At 46.3% G+C, this 18,710-nt stretch overlaps 2 protein-coding genes across 3 annotated transcripts; both read right to left on the bottom strand.

Annotated features, from left to right (window-relative positions):
- Positions 1-367: 367 nt before the first annotated feature.
- LOC130522145 (uncharacterized) lies at positions 368-2,336 on the bottom strand. 2 transcript variants are annotated; one of them, XM_057026199.1, is made up of 5 exons: positions 2,279-2,332; positions 1,505-2,176; positions 856-981; positions 727-770; positions 368-630 (listed from the first exon to the last, which is right to left on the bottom strand). In XM_057026199.1, the coding sequence occupies exons 1-5, from the start codon at positions 2,325-2,327 to the stop codon at positions 520-522; spliced, it is 1,002 nt and encodes a 333-aa protein (XP_056882179.1). In that variant the 5' UTR covers positions 2,328-2,332; the 3' UTR covers positions 368-519. The 2 variants fall into 2 exon arrangements, with proteins under 2 accessions (XP_056882179.1, XP_056882177.1); XM_057026197.1 differs by having other exon boundaries at positions 1,505-2,336.
- A 15,117-nt stretch (positions 2,337-17,453) lies between these two features.
- Positions 17,454-18,369, bottom strand: LOC130522161 (uncharacterized). Its single transcript, XM_057026210.1, has 2 exons — positions 18,283-18,369; positions 17,454-18,178 (listed from the first exon to the last, which is right to left on the bottom strand). The coding sequence occupies exons 1-2, from the start codon at positions 18,329-18,331 to the stop codon at positions 17,460-17,462; spliced, it is 768 nt and encodes a 255-aa protein (XP_056882190.1). The 5' UTR covers positions 18,332-18,369; the 3' UTR covers positions 17,454-17,459.
- Between the last annotated feature and the right edge of the window lie 341 nt (positions 18,370-18,710).

Below are 18,710 nucleotides of genomic sequence, written 5' to 3' on the forward strand. Positions count from 1 at the left end.
AGATTCAAAAAGCAGCAGACAGATGTCAAGGTTTCAGTTGTATTGGGAATCTTGAGCAGGTAGTAATTTTTAATTAAATCAACAATTAATATTTGTATTGTGTTCAATTTTGTTATCTCTTTTGTTAGTCTTTATGCCGCAAGTTTCACAAAAAGACATAGCCTGTTGCTGTTTACATGGTCATGATCACATAATGGAGCATTTGTCTCATCCAGTGGGTGTTTTGGTCAACTTAATAGTCCGATGGATATGAATGCTTGTGAAAACCATTGTTGCAGCTTTTGACTTCACAAATTAAGGACTGCAACAGCACGATACAAGCTTTGTCTTCATAAAATGAATATAAATATATGGAGGTAATCTATCATTTGTTGACATGGCCAGAAAAAACAACTTTATTAGGAAAACTTTGTTTCATCGAGACTGATAAATGATACAATTGAAAATGTAGAAACCGATATGAGTAAATTCAAAATACTTAATTAGGTCCTGTGTTGAGCTGCAATGACAACAAGACATCTACAGCCTCACAGCAGAGTACACACATTCATTCTGTCTGTTCTGCATTGATCTGTTGGGCTGGTTGTTCCTCAAAGCTGAATAATGGAGGTTGTTTTCCTCTTGGTAGCCCTGGAGATATGTGATAAAGGGTAAGTTAGTGTGTGTAAATAAGGATTATTTATACATATAAACTTTTTATTTTTTTTAAATCAAAATTGTCTCCACCTCTGCATTTGCTGTGGATGAAGCTTGGACTCTTGATTGAGAGTCTGTTTTAAAACACAAGAGGATTTTTTGAAAAGTAATTTTCCCAGTTTACCTTTAAGAATATTCAAAATATATTACATCAGTTACCCAGAGAGTGATGACTGTTTTTCCTCATTGTCATAAAAACTGAAATGGATAATAAAACAACCACAATGATGGTAAATATCCAGGCCGCACTGAGGAAATACACCAAAACAAGATGGTTTCCTTCATCTGTAACGAGATGCATCAGAAATTGTGATATCCGCGATGCCGTTTCAGATAATCACTTCAGTATTTCAACAAATTTGTCCTCTCACTTTATATTAAGCTAGTTATGTCATTACTGTGTAATTCAGGGAGACAATAGACATCACCAGTCACAAATTATTTTATAAAGTAACAATATACTGTAGAAGCAGAACCTATACTGACATAACAAGTTAAAGTGTTAAACGAGTTAAAGTGATACTTTGACCACAAATATTATGTTTCTCCTCATTTCTCCTCATTTTAGACACTGAAAGCTCTGTGTACACAGAGAATTGGGGGATATTTAGGCCATATCTGTTTGAACTGGTAAATGTTTCGATAAAACACTATATATAAACCAACTGAACAGAGCTAATTAGGATAACCTTTTTATAGACAATTAAATAAATTACTGGATGCTGGCTTAATATTTTTAAAACTAGATAATATGTAATTTGTTTCTACAATATACAGAAAATAATCTGCACAAAATTAGAGCACTCACCCCCACACACCAGCTTGGTTCCATTTCCAAACAGAATGTGTCCACATGCTGCAACAGCACAATAGTAGGTCCCAGTCTGAGAAGTGTTCAGGTTCTTCATGGAGAAGCTGTAGAAACAGGTGTTGGTTTCCCTCTCACACTGCTTATTCTTGCCTGTATGGCTGTACATGAGTCCCAGTTGAGACGGTCCAGAGTTTCTGAACCAGTAAACAGTGTGATCCCCATCACAAGTCCACCCAGTATGGACTGTACAATTCAGCGTCACAGAACCTCCTGCTTGGATAGAATGTGATGCTGACTGATCTATAGTCAACCCTGAACCCTCTACAATGACTTTATAACCTTCTGTAAAGTCAAATACTGATAAATACTGATTTACACAGTAATAGGTGGCTGAGTCTGATAACTTCAAATCTGTTATTGTCAGATTAGTTCCTTTGTTACCAGCATGTAGTTGGAAACGTGGATTGGAGTCATTAGCACATCTACAATATTTAGTTGATATCCAGTATGTACCGAGCAGAATCGGCTTCTCTCCCAGAGTTTCTTTAAACCAAGAGATCTGGGTAGAAACATCACTTTTGTGAAGACACGGCAAAGTCAGGTTCTGTCCAGGTTTGACCAAGATATAATTGGTCTTCCAATTCAAAGATGAAGAAAATTCCATTGTAGCTGTAAATACAATTAGAAATGAACACTGTTTAATGTTTAAATCTAGAATTTTGCAAATGATGCCATAGATAAACAAAATACAAACAAAAAAGAAATCCTCACCAAATTTCTCCAAACATATCAGCCAGAAGATCAACTTTGCAGATGTCATCTTGCTCCAAGTTTTGGGCTGAGTGAAGAGAAGACTGTTCCTTTTAAACTGATAAATGCTGCACTTGTATCTGATTGGGCAGCCGGAGATGACTCGAGGGTGTGCGATACAGGAAACACGATCACTTGTAATGTCAGATTTGCTTGATAAAATTGATGTTGGGGAAATTAAAGGAAGATTTAAAGGTTAAAAAAACCCACAAGAAAAAACTTTGGATTCCCTTAAGAATAGGATTTTGCTTCATATATAAATAGCATTCAATTTGAGTTGAGTTATAATGTTCATCATTTCTAACCAATCAACAACAACCAGCCAACCAACCAACCAACCAGCAATCATTCTTTTTTATTTTTTCCATGTTGCAGTAATGCATCCAGTGAATGCTCACTAATTATTATGACAGACAGCTTTTGGAAAATGATGCAGCAACGAGGGGTAGCATGGGCTCAAACAAGATTGTTCACGTAAGAGGGAGCAGATTCCGGCATTAGTCTGTCGGTCAGCATGAATGACATGATCTTAATGTGGGCAGGTACAGTAGACCTCTATCAGCAGTGAGGTGGCATGGCCTGCTTTCGTTGGACTATCTGAATTGGTGGAAATATGGGAGATCACCATGACTTGTATCAGCATTTGTAGGTTTAATGGTCTGGTTTTTCTGAGGTTGGATATGTAAAAGTGACGGGATGACAGAGAGACTGATGCTACATGATCACAAAACCTCAGATGGTCAACAATCATGACTCCAAGGTTTCATACAGCCTCGATAACAGGCAGGGGCCAATTTTGTGATCTATGTTTTGATGAATGGATAGTTTTGCCAAGGAAAGAAGGAGCTCATTTTCACCATGGTTAAGTTGAAGGTGGTGGCCCTGCATCCATGCGGATATGTCTGAGCGACATGGTGCGATCTAGTCTGAGCCGATGGGTTAGTCTGGGGAAAATGAGACGCAGAACTGGGTGCCATGTGGAAATCAGTGGTATAAAAGACCATGGGAGACCATGGGATGATTTGCCTGAGCAATGTTGCGTATATGGCAAAGAGCAGCAGCCCCGGCACCGATCCTTGGGTGACCCCAGTGGAGAACTAACTAGTGATGAGCCAAAATTGATCATGCCACGACACCCTGAATGAATGCCCAGATAGGTACAATTCAAAACAGGAAAGTCAGAGCAACACCGCATAGGTGGCCCTGGCCCATAGACAGTGGCCCTGAGGAGAAGACAGCAAGAGAAGCTGGAGGAAGAACTGATGAAGATGTAAGTACTCTCTGTTGCACATGGATAGAATCAATACGGAGTATATCAGAGGAACTGGAATATTGTGTTTTTTTAAGCCTATAAAATCATGAATTAGTCCACTTATTAACCTATATATTAAACAAAAGTATGTACTCAAGTGAATGTGTCATTATAATCTAAAATATAATCTAAAAATGTTTGCATACAGACAATTCGATGGATAAATGTGCTTAATACAAACAGAAATAACGGTATTGTCAAGAACATGTGTTGATGTGACTGCAATGGGGATCACATTAACATTACAGCAATGTCATTTTCCTTACACTAGTTGTCTTTGAATGCCAAGGTCAAGAGAGTGAAGCGCTGTAGTTTGACTGCTGTGTGTTAAGACACAGCAAAGACTTCCTGTTTGAAACCACCAAGACAGAAGGCGAAAAGTCAAGCCCATGTGGCGGGGTGGAGAGAGGTGGAACGGTGAATGACAACGCCACCTGGGGAATTTCACCCCAGGAATTAACCGGAAACAGGCACGCGCAGATACGGTTCGGTTCCAGAGGCAGAGACAGGATTGAGGGTTAGGCAGTACAATTTTATTAAATACAACTCAACACCGAAATAGCTCGGCTGTACAAAAATCAAACAAAAGGGGGTGGACAGGGCTGGGGCCCCACCGGCAGGTGAAACTCAATTAGGGGAAATAAACAAACTAAAAACACCCGTGCTACTACAAACAAAACTACACACGAAAGGTGTGGTAAAACGCCCTCCACCGGGGGTTGGGTCCCCGCCGTGGCCCGCAGCACCTGTCCACAAAGAAAAGAGAACAATTAAAACACTGTTAAGAGTCTAAAAATTGAGAGCAATAGCTCCGTGGTCGCCTCAGCGGCACCACTACGTCTCAGCGCCGTCCCTCGAGCGAAGGGGGCGAGAGAGAGAGAGAGCGCGAGAGCGAACAGGAGAGAGAGTCCCGAAAACGGGACGGAGCCAAAGCAGCAGTGGGTCCAGTATGCGAGGTAGTCCGTGCCGACTGTTTGGTGGCGCCACCACTCCGTGAAGGGTTCCCGCTGGGGCAACGCGACCCACCGACGCCAGCCGGCAGTCAACTGCAACAAGGACAGCGCCATTAACTTTTATCGACCGAGTGCGGGAAAGTCAGTGACGCGCATTGCTGCGCCTTACCTGCCCAGGGTAAACTAGCGCGCGTGCCCTCACGGCAAAGCGCTCTAGGTGGAAGGATGGCGGGAGGAAGCACCAACCTTCTTGGCGCTGCCAAACAGCATGCTCGCGCTGTGAAACAGTTTGTTGGTCGAACCGCCCAGATAAGCCGCAACCCCGCCGTACCGTCGAAGGGGGAAAAACAACTAAAGTCAGCTGGAGGCAGTGCCTTATATAAACCTTTTCTCCCCACCCACCAATTAAGGCACTACCTCCATAGGACACCTGTTCGGAGGGCAGGCCACGCCCTGCCACATCCACCCCTACCTTTTGGATCGTCGACCCGATGAGAGACAGGGCCAAGTTAGCGCCAAGGTCTAAACACTGCCATTAGGGAATTGGATGCAGAGTCTAGCGGCCGATTAGAAACTTCCTCCTGCGAATTGACTGACCGTGGAAGGTGATGCCTGTTTGAGTGACTGCCAGCTGTTGAACGAGCAGTCCGACGCAGGGACTGTTGACTACTGCAAGGCTGGTCGGCTGGGGGCACTGTTGGTGATGGGTCGCTGCTACTACGGGTGCAGTCAGACTGCACGCACCCTGGGGTGCTGTTGCAGCCGGGGCAGAGGGCGCCTGAGCGGTCCCAAATGGTGGCGGCACGGCAATGGATGGCACCGGGGTCTCGGAAACCAGAAGCCAGAGGTCGCTGTTGGAAGAGTCATCCACAGAGGCCACCCGTGGGGACAAAGATGGAGAAGCTGGTGAGGAGAGGGCCACAACTTCAGGCTGAACGACCACCTTTAGCATGTCTCTATGGACATTCCGAGTTCCACCCAGGTCACCCACGGGCGCCACGGTATAGACCACACCGTCGCCGATAGGGGCCCGCACAACCTGGTGGACAACAGAGCTCCAGAGGTCTTGGATCTTATGGCGGCCTCTAACACCATGGTCCCTCAGGTACACCAACTGTCCCACTGGCAGAGGTGCGTCTCGGACGAACAGATCGTGTCTCTCCTTGCGCTTACTCGCTGCCATCTCTAGTTTCTCACGAGCACCCTCAAATGCCAGACGAAGCCTGGCTCGGTGTTCTACCACCCAGTCCTGCACCTCACCAGGAATCGGGTCTGGCACACGACCCAGGAGAAAGTCAATGGGAAGAAGGGGCTCCTGCCCAAACATCAAATAAAACGGTGACTCACCCGTGCTCTGATGAGGTGTAGTGTTGTAACCAAAGAGCAATTGCGGAAGACAAGAAGCCCAGTCCCGCTTTCGGGAAATTGGCAATGTTCGCAGGAGGTTGTGAAGTGTCCTGTTGAACCTCTCACACTGCCCATTTCCGGCCGGATGATAAGGGGTGGTGCGGGACTTGGCAACCCCATACAAAGCACAAAGTTGGGAAATCAAACCACTCTCGAAGCTTCTGCCCTGGTCTGAGTGTAGGCGACTCAGAACCCCATACTTGTAAAACCATTCTGTGACCAGAACCTGGGCTACTGTCACCGCTCGCTGGTCCCGGGTGGGAACAGCCACTGTAAATTTACTGAACACGTCAGTCATGACTAAGACGTTCTCAAAGCCATTACGAGAAGGTTCAAGCAAAGTAAAATCCACTGCCAAAATCTCGTTTGGCCGGGATGCGAGAAGGTGGCCCATGTAACTCCGATGAACCTGCCCCGAGTCCTTCGCAACTTGACAGCGTTCACACTGCTGCACCCACTTCTTGATGTCGGATGACATTCCCGGCCAGTAGCAGCGTTGCCGCACCAGCTCGGTGGTCCTTTCTGTGCCTTGATGCCCATGCTCCTGGTGGAGCTGATGCAGGGTGTCCCCCTTGAGCACCGTGGGCAAAACAAGTTGGAGTGTGTTCTTCCCCACCATCAGAGCGGAACACCCGCCGGAAAAGCACCCCATTCTTTTCGACCAGGCGGTCCCACTGGCGCAACAGCACAATTGCGGGCTGAGAGAGCTGCCTCCTCTCAGCAGAGGTAGGGAGGGACCCACGTCGCCAGAACACCAACACCTCCTTTAATACAGGGTCCTCTTCCTGCATCAAGTGAAGATCAGCTGGAGAGTGAGATGGAAGGATAGAAATCAAGGACTGCAAGGCACCAACCATAGGACCAGGCTGGATGTTCGGCTGAAGGCTACACGGGACATAGGTGCCAGGCAAAGATGGAATGACACAATCCGGCGTTGGTGCGTACTGTCGCGACAGTGCGTCCGCATTTCGGTTTTTTCGCCCAGACCGGTACTTGATCTCCAGATCAAAAGCGGCAAGCTCAGCAGCCCACCTATGCTCGGCCGCCCCCAGCTTAGCCGACTGAAGGTGGCTCAAGGGGTTATTATCTGTGTACACAATGCACTTATGCCCCAACAGATATTCTCTAAATTTCTCCGTCACGGCCCACTTGAGCGCAAGAAATTCTAGCTTCATAGAGCTATAGTTGGACATGTTGCGCTCAGTGGGCCGGAGCCCCCTACTCGCATAAGCCACCGGCCTCACGCAACCATCTGTCTCCTGGGAGAGCACTGCACCAAGCCCACTATGACTAGCGTCAGTTTCAAGGATGAACGGACGTGAGAAGTCCGCGTAAGCCAATACTGGGGTGGAAACCAACCTTGACTTTAGAGCATTGAAGCTCTCCTCACACTCGGGCGTCCATGCGGAGCCCAGTGCCTGGCCAGATCCCTGCTTTGTTTTGGTGCCAGCCAGGTCAGCTACCAACTGGTGCAAGGGTTTAGCCATCTTGGCGAAGCCATCGACAAACCGCCTGTAATAACTGGCGAACCCTAAAAAGGACCGCAACTCACTGATGTGACGAGGACGCTGCCAGCCAGCCACAGCCTCTATTTTCTTGGGATCGGTCGAGACACCCTGGCTGGAGATGATGTGTCCCAAGTATGACACCTGCTCCTGGAAAATTGCACATTTCTCCGCTTTGACCTTAAGGCCCTGCCCCTGTAGTCGCCCGAGCACCATTTCCAGCCGCTGTAGGTGTTGCTCGATGGAAGATGAAAAGATGATTATGTCATCAAGGTAAAGCAGGAGGGACTGACCTTGCTGATCGCCAAACATGCGTTGCATCAGCCGCTGGAAAGTGCTTGGCGCATTGCAAAGGCCAAAAGGCATCCGATTGAATTCGAAAAGACCAAAGGGGGTGCAAAAAGCGGTCTTGGGACGGTCCTGCTCAGCCACAGGCACTTGGTTATACCCACTGGCCAGGTCAAGAGTGGAAAACCAGCGGGCCCCCGATAAAGCGTCCAGGCTCTCCTCGATACGAGGCAGTGGAAAGGCATCCTTTCTGGTCTTACTGTTCAGGAGCCGATAATCCACACAGAGCCTCAAGCCACCATCCTTTTTCCTCACCAACACGATAGGTGAGGCATAGGGACTGGAGCTCTCACAGATGACTTGTGACTCCAGAAGCTGGTTAATGTGCATCTTCACTGCCTCATACTCTGAAGGGGGAATGCGACGATACCGTTGCCGTACAGGGACATCATCAAGCAGGGGTATCTCGTGTGAAATTAAGTTTGTACACCCCAAGTCACCATCATTGGCTGCGAACACTGAGCTGTACTGGTCCAGCAAAGACCGAACACCGGCTTGTTCCAGCTCAGTTAAGGCTGAAAGGTCCCATGACCCTATCCTATCAAGTACGGATGGGACGGCGGACTGGGAGGCCAATGTGGCGGTGGTCAACCCCACCTCAGTTATCCCTGCAGGCAAACTGACAACTTGAGCGGCATTCACAACACCAAGTCTGACCCGGGGGTAAAGGAGAACCCCTGCTTCCCCAACATTGACAACTGGTACCCACACAGTGCCACGGACAACCCTTAGCAGGCATGGTGAAGCCAACAGCCCAGCTGGCAACCCTGACTGGGGGGGCTCAAACAAAACGCTCTGACCCGAAAACTGTTCAGAACAGGTGGCAGCGACCAGCTTCATCACCCCACCAGGTATCCGAACTACTTGCCCTCCACGGACCCTAACGTCACCCTGAGGGTTTGGCTGTACTGCCATCTGGTGGCACTTCTGAAGGGCGGCCACAACCGGACCTGGTGCGCCTGACACAAAAGGCGACTCGAAGAGGGATGAACCGAACACCCCAAAAAGCTCTTGGTAGCATCTGCGGATTACATTCATCCCAAGGATCCCGGGGCGAAGAAGCCCCAGGCGGGTCTTTCACCACGAGGATACCACAACACGGTATCACCTTGCCGCACAGTTCCACCCCAAGCTCCAAGTAACCCACATATGGAATGGCTAACCCGTTAGCTGCACGCAACTGCAGCCATTGACATGACTGAAGGCGGTCATGGCCCCAAAACCCGAACTGGGCCCGAAAGAAGCTCTCAGTTATGGTGGAAACCATAGAACCAGTATCCACCAAGCACTCAACACCAATTCCCCCAATTAACACAGTAATATTAGGACAGGGCGCAATTAGCTTGGTTATAGCGGGTGACGGTGAGCCTGTGGACCCCCCGACTGAGCTGTGGCTCGGCAACTCAGTGGGCTTCAGTTTCCCGACTGCTGAGAAGAGGAGGACCTAGCCTGTGTGTCGTAGCCAGCCACAGAGTTTACACGCCGGCAGGAGGCCCGCTCACCATCGCATTCGCGGGCAAAATGGCCAGGCTGCTGGCATCGCCTGCAAATCAAGGGGCCTGAACGGGAGATTGGGGCTAAGGGAGGAGGGGCCTGCAAGGAAGCTACCGTCATTGTTAACTGATTTAACTGCTCTTGTTGACGCTTCAAGAGATCCATCACCGCATCCAAGCCTGGTTCTTGGGGCCTAGCCTGCGGGACCTGGTGGGGGCGACCCTGCACTCCGTATTGGAGGCCGTAAGCCGTTGGCAATGAAACACTACGACCCCTAGTGCCACCTGGGAGACCTTCCCTCTCCCACCTGATCGCTTCGCCACGCAGTTCAAGCAAGGTGATAGTAGGCTGGCGACGAACCAGCTGCTTTAGTTCGCGACGAAGGGAACCATCTAGCACATGCTCAACAAACTGGTCTCTCAGCAGCACATCAGCGTTTGGAATTCCATTGGGTGCCTGCCTCTCCACGCGGGCCATCAGAGACATCAGGGCCAATGAAAATTCCTGCAGAGTCTCACCTTCCAGCTGCTGCCGCGAAAAGAAGGCTTGCTGTAGGGTGACGTAGGACTGACTGCAACCATACAGCTCCTTCAAGATGGCAAGTACACGCCCCGGATCCCTCTGTTCCTCCCGAGGGAAGAACTTTATGTCCTCCTTGGCCTCTCCCTCTAAATGGTCAACCATGAACAAGGCTTGCTCTGCCGCGCTGGAAGGTACCTAGCACGCGCGCACGCCTGAACCTCCTCTGCCCACTCTGCAATGCTAATTCCCGACTTCCCACTGAACATCGGGCACTTGCAGTCTCTTGGGATGACGACCAATCGTTCAACAACAGGAGCTGAAACCCCGGCACCGGAGGCGTAACCAGTCGGACCCGGGGAAGCTGATGCAGACCCACTAGCACCACCCAGAGAAGTGGTACGCTCGTGGCGAAGTTGCTCGTTGTCTGCCTTAAGCTGCAACACCAACTCTCGAAGCTGTTGAATCTCCTCCATGTTGCCTGGAAGAGGGAATTGCACCGGACAATAGGAGATGAGACCGGGGCTGATCACTGCTGCTTTGGCTCTACAACTGCCCAAACCTTAAATCGAATAAGGAAAAAACAAAGGAAATACAAACAAAAGGAAAATTATCAGATTCAAATAAACACCAATAACCCAAAAAAAATAGTCTCTGCCTCCTTTAAATGTGGAATCCTGCCAACAACGCCAAAATGTGGCGGGGTGGAGAGAGGTGGAACGGTGAATGACAACGCCACCTGGGGAATTTCACCCCAGGAATTAACCGGAAACAGGCACGCGCAGATACGGTTCGGTTCCAGAGGCAGAGACAGGATTGAGGGTTAGGCAGTACAATTTTATTAAATACAACTCAACACCGAAATAGCTCGGCTGTACAAAAATCAAACAAAAGGGGGTGGACAGGGCTGGGGCCCCACCGGCAGGTGAAACTCAATTAGGGGAAATAAACAAACTAAAAACACCTGTGCTACTACAAACAAAACTACACACGAAAGGTGTGGTAAAACGCCCTCCACCAGGGGTTGGGTCCCCGCCGTGGCCCGCAGCACCTGTCCACAAAGAAAAGAGAACAATTAAAACACTGTTAAGAGTCTAAAAATTGAGAGCAATAGCTCCGTGGTCGCCTCGGCGGCACCACTACGTCTCAGCGCCGTCCCTCGAGCGAAGGGGGCGAGAGAGAGAGAGAGCGCGAGAGCGAACAGGAGAGAGAGTCCCGAAAACGGGACGGAGCCAAAGCAGCAGTGGGTCCAGTACGCGAGGTAGTCCGTGCCGACTGTTTGGTGGCGCCACCACTCCGTGAAGGGTTCCCGCTGGGGCAACGCGACCCACCGACGCCAGCCGGCAGTCAACTGCAACAAGGACAGCGCCATTAACTTTTATCGACCGAGTGCGGGAAAGTCAGTGACGCGCATTGCTGCGCCTTACCTGCCCAGGGTAAACTAGCGCGCGTGCCCTCACGGCAAAGCGCTCTAGGTGGAAGGATGGCGGGAGGAAGCACCAACCTTCTTGGCGCTGCCAAACAGCATGCTCGCGCTGTGAAACAGTTTGTTGGTCGAACCGCCCAGATAAGCCGCAACCCCGTCGTACCGTCGAAGGGGGAAAAACAACTAAAGTCAGCTGGAGGCAGTGCCTTATATAAACCTTTTCTCCCCACCCACCAATTAAGGCACTACCTCCATAGGACACCTGTTCGGAGGGCAGGCCACGCCCTGCCACACCCACCATGCAGGTTTAGAAGAAGATTGACTGCAAGACAAAATATATAAATACAGGATTATTTTTAAACACGTCAAAACTTTAAGTGTTTTGCATCATAGTCTAAAAACATGTCTGTACGTATGGTAACGTATGAATGGTATGGTATATTACTTGGTATTTCTTTACATGATGTGTATATATTTATGTAATGTTTTATTCCAGGAAGAAGAAGAAGAAAGAAAAGAAATATCATTTCAAATGCAAAAACAGACAGCAAACAGGTCGAGCAGTAACTGATGTTGTGGTTTTGTTTCTACTGCACAGCGTCACATGTGTGGGGGTGTGTAAGCTAACACCTAGGGTGTCTACACCTGTGTGTCTTATTCAGATAGACAAGTTCTAAAATTTATATGCCACACTAAATTAACAGCTGTGCATTCTGGATTATTTACAGTCTTTTTCAACTTTAAGGATATTTTTTTGTTAAATAAGAAACATGCAACAGCTGTAAGTGCTTGTTGGAAAAGTCACCACCAATCTCTTTGGTTTTAGTGACATTTAGCTCCAGTCAGTTGTTGCACCAATCAAAAACCTGGGGAAATAAAGCCCTGGGAGATACAGCCTGTGGCAGATACTGACAGCAGATACAGCAGGACCATAAAAAAGGGGTGGTTTTGTACGATAGCTTGGCTGCTTTCATGTCATGCTTAACTTCTCTATTGACTTCCTTCTTCTCAGAATCAGAGCATGTGAAAAAGGAACTTTTCTTTCTGCTAAGGATTTCCTTGAGCTTTTATCATTGTGTGACCCTGCCATGGCCTATCACCTAATGCATATGGCCCCAGACCCTGCTGCAAGACAGACTCATGTCTCTGTTTTATGTTTGGACGATCTGGGCCCATAGACAAAGTCCCAGCCATTGGTCGCGCACAACTGTGCTCCAAACAGAGGCCTAGGCCCCCTGGTCACTAAGTGGGATATGCTGTTCCTAATTGATAATGTCTTTGAGATCTGTGCTTTATCTGGCCCTCCACCTAGTACCCCTTTCCCATTGGAGGCCTTATGAGGGGCAAATTAAGACAAAACAGATTCTGGGATGTTGAGGACACTTAAGCTCCTCCACCATGATTCGTTGGTAGTTGGAGGACAGGAAAATCAAGTGTGTGTTGGTTATTTCCTCCTTTATTGTACCAAGGATCCTGAACATCCTGAACAATGTAGGATGCACACAATAAATCAAATATCTATAAATCAACCAGAGAAGAGCCTTTTTCTATTTTGTGAGTTTTCTGAAACTACAAGATATCTAAAATAGTTGAAAATGGTCATTTTTCTATTGTACTGCTTTACACTGAAGTAAACACATTCAGTCCAGGTATGTTCTCTGTTCATCTTCTTCTTCCACAAAACAGAACCATCTGCATCTGGACAATCCTGTAAATGACAACAATGAACTCAGTGCCTTTCGAATATTTCATGAACGACTTTATTCTGACAATAAAAAAATACCTTTGGTTTGAATAGAGGTGAGTATTACATGCGATTCTGAAAAATAAAATGGAATGTTAGAAATGTAAAATTACCCTCTAAAATAAGCCCAGAAGTGTAATTAATCACACCTTTATAATTGCAGCTGTGACTGTTCATCATGCACACCGAGAAAGAAAGCCATACTCTACCAGAAAGGTGCTGAATGATGATGCACCACACAGGAAGTAAACTGAGAACTGAGAGTATTTATCATCTGTAGATGAACACAGCAGCAGACAGAGGTCAAGGTTTCAGTTCCATGGTGAAGAAGAACAGGCAGTAGAGCTTGAACAAGTACAGTTAGCGATTTACTCCAACCACCAGTTCCGTTGAATAAGTTTTTCTCAAGTACCCAGGCTCTGAAACCAATGAGTTGAGGTGGAATGGCCTTTTATTTTAAGTTTAAGCCAATTAAATAATTGTTTTTGAGGTTCATAATCTAAATCCAAGTTATCATCGTCAAATTCCTAGTTTGGCTACAATATTTCCACACAAAGCTTTTGTTCAGGCATTTGCAACTCAGAAATAAAACTTATCATAAATTGCACCTTTTCGCTGAGGAGTCACCTCTCTACAGTCACTGTGAACATGTCACACTGCTTTGAAACATGTAATGTAAAGAACAAAGACTTTTGTGCTAGGAGCCAGATTTGCCAAAAACCAGACCTGGTAAAACTAGTGGCTTGCCATGCTCAATTCTTTTTTCATTTTTGTGACTTTGTTGACTTTTATTATTTGAGAGATGAGAACCATTTTGTTGTGGCTCGGGTTTCTCGCCTCCTCCCCCCACCTGCAGGATCGGCAGGCAGGGACAGGCCGAACTCTGATGAGCGCTGAGCCTCTGGAGCACCTGCAGCACATTACCTTAATTCAGCGGCTACTTAAACTCCCCTCTCTTGGCCTCCAGTGCCGGATTGTTGTTTTGCCACAGCGTCTAGCTCCCACCCTCTGTGCCCTCCAGTTTTTCGCCTCCTGTTTTCCGTGTTTACTTCCAGCGTGTGAGTTTGTTCCAGTGCCTCGTCACTGCGTTTTCGTTTGTACTTTTTCTCGACGGTTTTTCCCTTTTATGGTGATTTTTAGTTCGTAGATTTTCTGTTGTTACTTTGCTAGAGTTGTTTCCGTTGCTACTTTGATTGATTCCTGCGTCTTGCACCTTTTTGTTATCAATAAAGAGCTGTATCTGCTACTCTGCATCTGGGTCCAGGCCTCCTTGACTTCCCATAACACATTTAAGTTAAATATAATTTGTATGCATTTGTGTCAGCATTTTTGAGACAGTCTTCATGTTTGTATGCTCATATTTTTCAACAAACCAGTAAATACGTAACAAAAAAAACCCTCGTGTGTGTGTGTGTGTCTATAGTTCATATATATACATACACACACACACACACACATAATAAATATATATATATATATATATATATATATATATATATATTTCTTGTGTGTGTATATGAACTAATCAATTCAAATTCCTGAATCCAAGTTAAAGTCATAACAGTCGAAACTCAGAATACCGGAGTCATGAACATAGAAGGTAATTCACCCTCAAACACCTGTTTGGTTCCATCTCCATGTAAAATTTTAAATGGGCTATAAATGTTACATTTGGATTCTGGCTTAATTTTATTTAAAACTGGATATTATGTAAATTATTTCTACAATATATATAAAATAATCTGCACAAAAATATGTAGCACTTTAACAACTTGTATAAACCTTTTGAATAAAATGATTTCAAACACACTCACCCTCAAGCACCAGCGTGGTTCCATTTCCAAGCAGAATGTGTCCACATGCTGCAACAGCACATTAGATTAGATTAGATTAGATTAAACTTTATTGTCATTACACATGTTACAAGTACAAGGCAACGAAATGCAGTTAGCATCTAACCCGAAGTGCTTAAGTAGCGAATAAAACTGTGATGGGTATATACAATATATACACACAATGAATATGTTTATGATATCAATCTATATGTTTGTATTTACAGAGTTCACAGATATGTAAAGGGTATATAAAAGTCTTTGCAACCAAGATAAATATATATACAGGCTGTAACTATGGTGCTGAATTTCCTACAAGATCAATGTTTTAACTATACAATAATGATAAAATATGGTAAGAATGTGCAAAGTATGGAAAGCAGTGCAAGTAACCGGAAGTGGGTAGTGCAAATAACAGATGTAAATAGTGCAGGGTAAAGTGAGAGGGGTTGGAGTTCAGCAGGGAGACAGCAGTGGGGAAGAAGCTGTTTCTGAACCTGGTGGTTTTTGTCTGGAGGCTCCTGTAGCGCCTCCCAGAGGGCATGAGGGTAAACAGTCCATGCGCTGGGTGACAGGAGTCTTTAGTGACCTTCTTGGCCCTCCTGTGACAACGCCTCCTGTATATGTCCTCAATGGAAGGAAGAGAAGCTCCAGCTATTCACTGGGCGGTCTTCACCACCTTCTGCAATGCCTTCCGGTCTGAGGCAGAGCAGTTCACATAGCAGACCGTAACACAGCTGGTAAGGATGCTCTCGATGGAGCAGCGATAGAAGTTCACCAGGATGTCTGAAGAGAGGTGGTGTTTCTTCAGAGTCCTCAGGAAGAAGAGACGCTGGTGAGCCGTCTTCACCAAACTGGAGCAGTTAGTCGTCCAGGTGAGGTCCTGTGAGAGGTGGATCCCCAGGAATTTGAAGCTGGACACACACTGCTCCGTTGATGTGGATGGGTGTGTGGATGTCCGTCTTCCTCCTGAAGTCCAGGACGAGTTCTTTGGTTGCAGGTTGTTGTTGTGGCACCACGTAGCTAAGCGGTCCACCTCCTCCCTGTAAGCTGATTCATCGTTATCCTTGATGAGGCCAATCACCGTGGTGATTGATGATGGTGTTGGAACCATGTATAGCTCTGCAGTCGTGGGTGAAAAGCGAGTAGAGGAATGGGCTCATCACACAGCCTTGTGGTACTCCAGTGTTTACAGTGAGGGTAGGGGAGCAGTGATGATCTAACCGCACATGTTGTGGTCTATTGGTCAGAAAGTCCAATAACCAGTTGCAGATGGAGGTGCTGATGTCCAGATCCCTTAGTTTGGTTATCAGCTTGAAGGGGATGACAGTGTTAAATGCTGAACTGAAGTCTATGAAAAGCATTCGGGCGTATGTGTCTTTATTGTCCAGCTGTGAGAGGACAGAGTGCAGTGCTGTGGAGACTGCATCTTCTGTGCTCCTGTTCTTACGATAGGCGTACTGATGGGGGTCCAGGGTTGGGGGGAGACAGGATTTGAGTTGTGCCAAGACCAGCTGCTCTAAGCACTTTGTTATGATGGGAGTGAGTGCTACTGGACGATAGTCATTGAGACAAGCTGGGGTGGAATGTTTTGGTACTGGCACGATGGAGGTGGATTTGAAGCAGGTCGGCACAACTGCATGAGCCAGGGATAGATTGAATAAGTCCGTCAGGACCCCTGCTAACTCCGCAGCACAAGTTCTGAGCACGCGTCCAGGGATGCCATCGGGGCCCGCAGCTTTGCGTGGATTGATCCTGCTCAGTTCCGCTCTGACATCAGTGGTAGAGAAAGTTAAGGGTTGGTGGCCAGCAGTCAGCTCTACCTTGCTCGCTTGTTCTTGGTTGTCCTTCTCAAACCGAGCATAGAAGTTGTTTAGCTCAATGAGGAAGGGGATGTCGGTTGAGGGGGGAGAGGGATTGATGGGCTTGTAGTTGCTGATGACCTGAATGCCCTGCCACATAGATCGGGGGTTGGAGTTGGAGAAGTGCCCTTCTACCTTCAGCTTGTAGTCGTGTTTGGCTTTCTTAATACCCCGCTTCAGGTTAGCTCTGGCTGTGCTGTAGGTTTGTGCATCCCCCGATCGGAAGGTGATGTTATGGGCCTTCAGCAGGAGACGGACATCCCTATTCATCCAGGGCTTCTGATTAGGGTACATGGTGATCTGTTTCTGGGTGGTGACACTGTCTATAGAGGTGGAGATGTAGTCCAGTACAGATGAGGCATAGCGTTCAATGTCTATGTAGGTCCCAGTCTGAGAAGTGTTCAGGTTCTTCATGGAGAAGCTGTAGAAACAGGTGTTGGTTTTCCTCTCACACTGCTTATTCCTGCCTGTATGGCTGTACATGAGTCCCAGTTGAGATGGCCCAGAGTTCTGGTCTTTAAATGTTACAATTTCCTCATTTTAGATACTGAAAGCTTTGTGTAAACAGAGAATTGGGGGATATTTAGGTCATATCTGTTTAAACTGGTAAATTTTTCGATAAAACACAATATATAAACCAACTGAACAGAGCTAATTAGGATAACCTTTTTATGGACACTTAAATAAATTACTGCATGCTGGCTTAATATTTTTAAAACTAGATAATATGTAAATAATTTCTACAATATACAGAAAATAATATACACAAAATTAGAGCACTCACCCCCACACACCAGCTTGGTTCCATTTCCAAACAGAATGTGTCCACATGCTGCAACAGCACAATAGTAGGTCCCAGTCTGAGAAGTATTTAGGTTCTTCAAGGAAAAGCTGTAGAAACAGGTGTTGGTTTTCCTCTCACACTGCTTATTCCCGCCTGTATGGCTGTACATGAGTCCCAGTTGAGATGGTCCAGAGTTTCTGAACCAGTAAACAGTGTGATCCCCATCACAAGTCCACCCAGTATGTACTGTACAATTCAGCATCACAGAACCTTCTGCTTGGATAGAATGTGATGCTGGCTGATCTATAGTCAACCCTGAACCCTCTACAATGACATAACTTTCTAGAAAGTCAAATACTGTTAAATACTGATTTACACAGTAATAGGTGGCTGAGTCTGATAACTCCAAATCTGATATTGTCAGATAAGCTCCTTTGTTACCAGGATGTATTTGGAAACGTGGATTGGTTTTGAAGTCATTCACAAATATCCAAAGTTTACTTGATATCCAGTACATACAGATCAGCCTCGGCTTCTCTCCCAGAATTTGTTTAAACCAAGAGATCCTGGTAGAAAAATCATCTCTGTGAAGACACGGCAAAGTCAGGTTCTGTCCAGGTTTGACCAAGATAAAATTGGTCTTCCAATTCAAAGATGGAGAAAATTCCCTTGTAGCTGAAAATTAAACAGCAAGCACAAAAGGAGGAAGATTAATATTATTAAGAAATTAATAGAAAATGTGCAATTAATAATATATACATACTGTATATTCACCTCACCAATTTTCTCTAAGCACATCAGACAGAAAACAAACTTTGCAGATGCCATCTTGCTCCAAGTGTTGGGCAGAGTGAAGAGAAGACTGGTTCTTTGTACACTGATAAATGCAGAGCTTGTGTCTGATTGGGCAGCCAGAGATGACTTGAGGGTGTGACATACAGGAAACACGATCACATGTAATCTGGCTGATAAAGATGAAAGATTTGCCTGAGAGAACTAATACATTTAGCGATCTATTTTCTGTCATTTCTGCCTTAATTGGTGCGAGTGCTGGCGCATAGGCTTGCTACATTTGGGCAGGAAGTGCACGCTGGACTAGTTCATGGTAAGACAAAGATCCAGTGGTTCAAGTAAATGCTCAGTAATTAGTTTCATGAAACACTTGTTTGACCACGTTCCTTTAGGCATTTATAATTGCTTGTGTCAT

Source organism: Takifugu flavidus, chromosome 3 (assembly GCF_003711565.1).
Source record: "Takifugu flavidus isolate HTHZ2018 chromosome 3, ASM371156v2, whole genome shotgun sequence".
NCBI lineage: Eukaryota > Metazoa > Chordata > Actinopteri > Tetraodontiformes > Tetraodontidae > Takifugu > Takifugu flavidus.